Source organism: Hyposmocoma kahamanoa, unplaced genomic scaffold, assembly GCF_003589595.1.
Source record: "Hyposmocoma kahamanoa isolate Upper Pololo Valley unplaced genomic scaffold, ASM358959v1 93, whole genome shotgun sequence".
NCBI lineage: Eukaryota > Metazoa > Arthropoda > Insecta > Lepidoptera > Cosmopterigidae > Hyposmocoma > Hyposmocoma kahamanoa.
In genome coordinates this window covers 22606421-22614045 of record NW_020654810.1, presented here as the reverse complement: position 1 = coordinate 22614045, position 7625 = coordinate 22606421, and the positions used below count along the sequence as shown (strand labels likewise).

Sequence of the window (7625 nt, the reverse complement as noted above, 5' to 3'; positions counted from 1 at the left end):
GAGGGTACCACAATATTGGTTACATTTAAATTGGAAGAAAATATTCCAAACCCAGTACATACTTCAGCTCTCACTAAGACACTTGTTGTTGTTATTTTTATTTTTAAGTAATTAAAATTGTATTTTTTAAAGTATTAATACACTGTAACTATATCTTATTGAGAGAAATAAGTGTATTGATTGTATTGTATTGTTTCACGCACTTTCCGGTAACCGATTTCAATAAAACTTTGGCAAATAGATGTAACGAAATTTTAAGGTCGGATTTTTTTATAAAAATGTTATTTACTACAGTATAGGGTTTTGTAACTTTTTTATACTATCAAGTGACGGGGTGAACAAGTCGTGCACCTGGTGGTACGCGACACGCCTATTCATAACAGTTGCAGTGCCATTCAGAGCTTAAAATCGCAAAGATCATATGGGCACTGCCCAGCGTCCATCACCCCGAGACAGATATACGTAGGTCAACTTCTTTTGCCGTCTGTTTGACAACTTTTTTTATAAATTTTTCACCCATTTAGTTGGATAAACAAAGGTTTCACCATACAGCCTCTTCATAAAAATTACATCCTTCCTTGTTTAATTTTTGATAGATGGAGTTATTTATTTTTTATAATATCAAGTAATGGGACGAATGAGTTGTGCGTTTGATGGTAAGCTACACGCCTGTCCATGAGAGTTGCAGTGCCACTCAGAGCTTTGAAACGCAAAAATCTTATGGGAACTGCCACTGCGTCCGTCACCTCGAGACATAAGTTGACAAGTCATAATGCTTACATTGCTGCTTGCCTTTATTATTTCCATTCTCTAAGACTTGGTGGCAGAAATAGCTAAGGTGACAGTACTTCCCTGGACGAACTCTTTCACAGGCTCTCAAAGCTCTCAAATTTGAAGAATTCCACCTCTAAAGATGGCGAATTAGGGATGAATCCGATTTATTGGATTCACCCACTTTTCGTTAACCAATTTCAATAAAACTTTTGCAAATAGATATAATTCCACAAATTTTTGAGGTCGGCTTTTTACAAAAAAAAAAAAAATTATTTAAATGGAAAAATTAGTTTTTCTATCATATTTTTTTCCAAAAGTTACTTATTTCCAGCGAAGAAGTTCACTGACCTCTGTTTAGCGCTGTCTTCGTTGTAGCAAATAGCTTGTACTTTATATATTATCGAATGAAATATAATACTTTTGTTACGAATTAAATTCACAGACGTCAACTGAAAGATGTCAGAGTTTCGGTAAGTAAATTACGAGTGTACAATATTGGAAATGAGTATGTAACAGAATTAAGACAGGCCATCTATGGTTAAAGGTTAAAATACCATGATCAAGTGTGGACAGAATATTCTTTCTTCAGACTTTTATAGGCAAGGTGAACTCGCTTAGCTCTTGCAAGTTGTCTGGGTCTCGAAATAATATTGTAAATAGAGGCAAAAGTGTACACCACCCAAATATTATTTTCAGTATTAATTGAAATGATACTAAAGTACATAATAATTGTATATTTGGACTCTATTTTCATATATAAAAAGATATTGGTCATATAATAAATAATAATAATAATAACATACACACTCATAGGTAGACAATGACAAGATACACCAAACTCACGACAGAAATAATAGGCCATATAAATATTTCTCCCGGCCCGGGACTCGAACCCGTCGTGCGCCTGATGGTAAGCGATACGCCTGTCCATTGCAGTTGCAGTGCCACTAAGAAATTTAAATCACAAAGATCTGAGGGGCAATGCCACTGCGCCCGTCACTTTGAACTTGACAAGTCTCAAAACTGGAACGCATTATTGCTCACATTACTGTTTGGCGACAGAAATAGGTAAGGTGGCAGCACTTTCCTGGACGAACCCTTACACAAGGAGCTCTACTATGACTAGATAGATATCGTCGTCTTAAAGTGAACACCTCGTATGTGATTTCAATGTAATTTTTCAAGACGATTATAAAAATGTGGTTTAAGATGTTGTTTGTAGTTTACCATTTTAATTAGTTAAATTATACCTCTTTCAGATACTATATTACAGTAATTGTTAACGTCTGCCTGCCACCTTTCTCAACAGTGCTAGCATGACAGGGGGCGACTAGCGCGAGAGCGACATAAAACGTCTCTGCTATTCTCCCATAGGGTAACCTATCACAAACTCGATTTTTTTTCCCGAAATATCGTTTGTTCGAATTTTCATTACACCGAATTATAACGAAACCGTTGTTCTTTCAGGATGTGATGAATGTCTATCGCAAAGACACGATTAGGTTCGGTTAGGTTAGCTTAAGTTAAGCTTAAGACAAAAAACATTTTCCTCTCAAAATTACTTTCAAGTTTATGAAAATTCGAGCGAGCGTTATTTCTGGAAAATGTCATTTCGGAGTACTGATAGGTAACCCTCGCATAGAGATCTCGCGCTTTATGTCGCTTTTGCGCAAGTCTTATCGTATTAGCCCTACAAGTTTTGGCTAAATGTAAATCCCTCATTACCAGTCTCTCATTTTCTGTATGCATTGCATTACCCCACTTTGGCGCCGTTAGCCTCAATTATAAACGTGCACAAATGTTTATTTCTAAAGAGCTACCCTTAGAGTTTCCTACTTAGTCTTCAGTAGGAATCTGTCTTCGAATGAAAAGCAGTTTAGTCAAAGTGACAATTTCAAGTGTAATTTGCTAACCTATGAAGATTATTTGAGGTTGAGATATAAATGGATTAAGTTACAATATTTTATTGTTACTAGATCGAATTTAATATAGGGGCTTGCGTAAAGAAGTTAGCACTGGAGAGAATTTTGGAAAAGAGAAGACTATATTAAAATAATGTACAGACAGGTTCTAAAACGGTGTGTCAGTCCAGTTGCCGCCTGTTACCTTCGTTGACAGCGCTAAGGTCGGTCTGTGTGTGCGGGGCGGACGTGGGTGGTGGGGGCGGGGGCACGGCGGGGCGCTCTATCGGCGCCGGCGGCGGCGCCAAGCACGGCGACGACTCCGCCATGCCTACGCGAAGCCTACCCTCGCGGCGACGTGCGGGCGCCGTGGGGGACAGCGTCTCGGTGCTGCCTGGCTGCCCGTTGTCGCTGCTGCGGACAAATTTCAAAGATTGGCTTATTTGTCGTCTGCTGTTAGACGTTAGAGCGTTTGCGCATTACGTCCGATTCGTATCAGTTCCGAATCCAAAAATTATGACGGTCCGAAATGTCACATGTTTATGTTAAGTTGTACAAGGGATAGTCGCATTTTCTCGGGTTCGAATTGGACTTAGTACACAAGCGACATAAGAAGTGGGTCCGAGTTTTTTAGATTTGTATAGTCTCGGATTCGAATGCGAATCGGATGCTGTGCGCAAACGCGCGTAGTCTAGTGTAGAGGTGAGGTGGTGTATGGTGTGTATTTTATGTTCACACGCAGAGATGAAAAAAAACGGTTTATAAATTTGAAACGTACTTTTTCAAATAATCGTGCTTATGAAAAAACGCTTTTTCATTTGAAGCTTACAAATTCGGTTAGGAAAACGTCTAAGCTTTGAGTTAAAACAAAGTTTTAAATTGTGTTGTAAGGTAAAAAGTTTATATCAAAAAAATCATTCGATCGGGCTGGACACGATCCAATGTTTTCCAGTAAACCGTACCAGACCTAAGTTTTTGGTTTGTAAATGGTTTGTAACGACTTTTTGCCGTAGCGCCATCTGTGAGAAATCTATTTATTCACTTAGCCAGGTACCTTTACAGCTACCAGCAGCCGACTACAGATGTCGCTTTAATAAATATAACTTTTAAGTTTATTGAATGTCACGATGTTTGACCACCATGATAGTCAATTGTTTTTGTGAAATTGCTCCACTAGTTTGCCATAATTATTAATAAAAAGATCGAAGACTAAGAAAAAACTCCTTCGGCTCCGGCTGGACTCGAACCAACGACTTCCAGCAAACCGTGCCAGACGGTATGCCACACGGAAGAAAAAAACAATGGAAGTGCCTTAAGACTCGATTACTATCAGAACAGCTGTCGCCAAAACTCACACTATCGTAATGTTAAACACTATGAAATCTTGATAATGATTAGTCATAGTTTCTAATTTAAGATGAACAAGAGTAATAACATTATTTGGAATTCTGTCCATTACACCCACGTATTAGCGCTAGAAAAAATTTAATTTTGTCCGTAATCTCTATAAAAGAATGTATGGTTATTACCCCCTGCCCTATCCCACTACCTTTATCTTGGGTCAATTACAGAACACTAATCTCTAATAATAAAGTCTAATTTTAAGGCGCTAAATTTAAAAAAAAACTCACCAATTGCTAAATCCAGAGTCACCATCCATCGAATCCGTCAAATAGAACGTCGAGTTTGTAATCTTCAATGCACTTGGCACATCCGAGTTGATATCAACGGCCATCGATGAAGATCGTCTAAAACGCGACTTAAACGAAAAGTATGCTTTTCTTGATAATGTTCCGCTGTCTTTCTTATTAACGTCACTTGTAGGAGTTGTAGGTTTCTCCGGAGGCGGCTTCTCGGGCAACGGTGGAGGCACATCTCCATTGCTAAGCCTTTTCTCAGTAACAGTCTTCAATTCCTCTCTAAACGATCCAGTGACCTTGATTAAAGGAGGTTCAGTCTTAAGTACAGGCTTCATATCATTGAAGTTAATATTGCTATAAATGTGCTGGATCTCAGGTTTCTCGCAATTGGCGTAGATTGGAGCCTTCTTTGTTTTCGGTACGTCGTAAGTACCGTTTGTAGTGTTGGATGTGAATTTGCTGAATGGGTTTCCGTCCATAGCCACTGTAAAACAAATATATTTTATTTTTAATGTAATAATACAGATTACTGAAAGCAGGTAGGCAATCAATGTAATATTTGAGGGTTCTTTTAGTCGAGTACCGTATTTTAAGATTTAATTATTTTTTCTACGAGTAAATAAAATAATATGACACAACTATAACACAATCAATATTTAATGTATATTTTGTCTATATTTTGTTAAGAATCCATAACAACAAACTCAAATAAAAGCCAAACAAACGCTTCAAAACAAAAAACCAAACAGGTAGAATAGAAGTGGCCAAGGAATGTTTATATTTTAACCAATCATTTTTTGTGGCAAGATCTTTAGGACAATTTAACCAATCTGGAGGCAGTAGAGCGTTTGAGTAAAGTCGTCATTGATATTTTAATTACCAAAAATACGACGTTCTTTTTTTGAAAGTCATAGTTCTGTGTTCTGAACTTGAACTATAATGAAATTTTTCAGTTCAGTAGCGGATACCATAGACAACAGAATTTTGATTAAGAACTAAAAAGAGCGCCTTTGTGATATGGTTTAAGAAATTCTAATTGACAGATTAAGATACGGGAGTAGAAAAACACTATTCTTAGAACAATACAAAGGAAAACATCAGTAAATCTGCATTCCAATGACAACTGTACACAACATTCCGAAATAAGAAAATATAAATTGTGTTATTTTGTAAATGAAAAAAAAAGAAAAGAAAGTAAGAACCGATAAGATCAAATAAAAAATATTTTAAATTTGTCGAAGTATACATATCTATCTTAAAATACAAAAGTTTAAATTTACTGTTAACAAATTTTTTGAATGCATGAATTTTCTATGGAAAATATTAAAAACTGTTCCTTAGTTTTTACTAATTAAAAAAGATATTGTCACTTTCGAGAATCGTGGTTTGATCCGATATGGTCTAGTGGCTAGGATACCTGTCTCGCCCCAGGAGGCTCGGAATCGATTCCCGGTATCGGAACGTTTATTTAGTTAACGTTTTTTTTTTCTTAATTAGCAACCTTGTCTTGCGAATCAACAGGTGGTATTACTTACAATCACAAATTACCTTGTACTGCTCTAGCCAAGGGTAAGAATGATGATTCTAAAATAAATTGCCAATTTCTTTATTATCTAAAGTTTATTTTTTAAAACCAACCTGAATATCTTTTAGTGAGATTTCGCTTGATCTGACGCATCTTTTTCTGCGCGGCGCTGGCGATCTTGGTGAGGGTGTACTGACCCCCGCTGGGTGGTGTGGGAAGGCGGGACGACGGAAGCGCTGGTATCGGTGGCGCATTCGCAGGCTACAGGCAAACGAGAATACAGTTAATAAATATAATCTAGTAGACATTATCATCAGCGGGAAATAGTCTGTTTTAACATAGCCACCAAAACAAACTCAACTGAGTAATATTTATTTTTTATTGAATATCATGACGTTGTACTGCCATAATATTTATATATTTATTTTGTGCATCTCCAGTCCCTCAAATACCACTGTCACGATGGGAAATGAGAGGCTGGAGAGAGTCGACCAGTACGTCTACCTCGGACATGTTCTGTCCTTTGGCAAAGAGCATCAGCCTAAAGAGGTCTCAAAAAGAATCCAGCTTAAATCAAATCAGGTTCCACAATGTCTGAAGACCCGCTTGTTTAATCTGTGTGTTCTGCCCGCCATGGCGTATGGTGCCGAGACATGGACGCTCACGCAGGAGACTGTATACAGGTTGAGAGTTACACAGAGGGCCATGGAGCGCGCCATCATGCTCGGCATCAGCCTTGTAGACCGAGTTCCGAACATTGTGATCCGACGACAGACGAAAGTCCAGGATGCTGGAACTCGGATCATGGAACTCAAATGGGGCTGGGCGGGACACCTAGCAAGGCAAGGTGATGACAGGTGGAGCAAGACATCGACTGATTGGTGGCCGAGGATGGGTAAAAGAAGCGTCGGGCAAGGTGGGTCGACGACATAGTACGCGTCGCGGGGGGTCAATGGATGCGGCTAGCACGGGAACGTGGTAGATGGCACAAACTTTCAACAACAATTCATATACACATACAGCAATATTAAAAACAATGAGTACGTTACATAAAAAAAAAACTTATTTCAATGATTGTATGTACTTGCTACTTATATAAAATGTTTAAGTTTGGGATCGAGCGTTCCTCCACTCACTGGCTATCACTAGGTAAATACAGTACAACAAAGAGATAAAAATCAACAGTATAAAAAAGACAATTGCTATGGTATGTAATTATAAAAACTACGACAATTACAAAATTAAAAAAAAATGGTTCATAATATTAAAAATAAAATATATATATGTAAAAAAAAAATATTAGACAACATCACATCTTTTTTAAAATTTATTTATTTGGTTTACCTACTTTATGACTATTTACTAGTTAACACTGATTTGTGGTTTTAAAATTTAATGCACAGGTATATAATTAGAGGTGTACGCGTCTTGCAGAAAAAATGGCGCAATCAGAAACAGTAGTATTCCCGGTAGTACAATTTTTTTATGATATCAAGAAACGGGACGAACAAGTCGTGCGTCTGGTGGTAAGCGACACGCCTGTCCATAGCAATTGCAACGCAACTAAACGCAAAAACAACAATTACACAACAAACGCACCGCCACTGCGCCCGTCACCCTGAGACATAAGTTGGCGAGTAATTTCAATTTCACCATATCCCTGTAATTTCACCAGCCTGTAATTGTAATTCCTTCGATCTGACTGCACACAAACCGGCGTTTGTTGCCACGCAGTGGCTACCAGTGTTGCCAGACTTTTGCGAAGTTAAGTCGCCAATTTATGTA

General features: G+C 37.9%; 1 protein-coding gene across 2 annotated transcripts in view; it reads right to left on the bottom strand.

Moving 5' to 3' along the window:
- The window catches only part of LOC113237380 (ephexin-1), a 39723-nt gene extending 33607 nt beyond the window's left edge, over window positions 1-6116 (bottom strand). Inside the window, exons 1-3 of one of the 2 annotated variants that reach the window (XM_026473810.1) lie at window positions 5954-6116; window positions 4307-4799; window positions 3022-3089 (exon numbers count right to left, since the gene is read on the bottom strand). In XM_026473810.1, coding sequence (XP_026329595.1) covers window positions 3022-3089; window positions 4307-4799; window positions 5954-5993 — 601 coding nt within the window. In that variant the 5' untranslated portion in view covers window positions 5994-6116. The other variant, XM_026473811.1, reaches the window with a different exon arrangement.
- Window positions 6117-7625: the final 1509 nt, after the last annotated feature.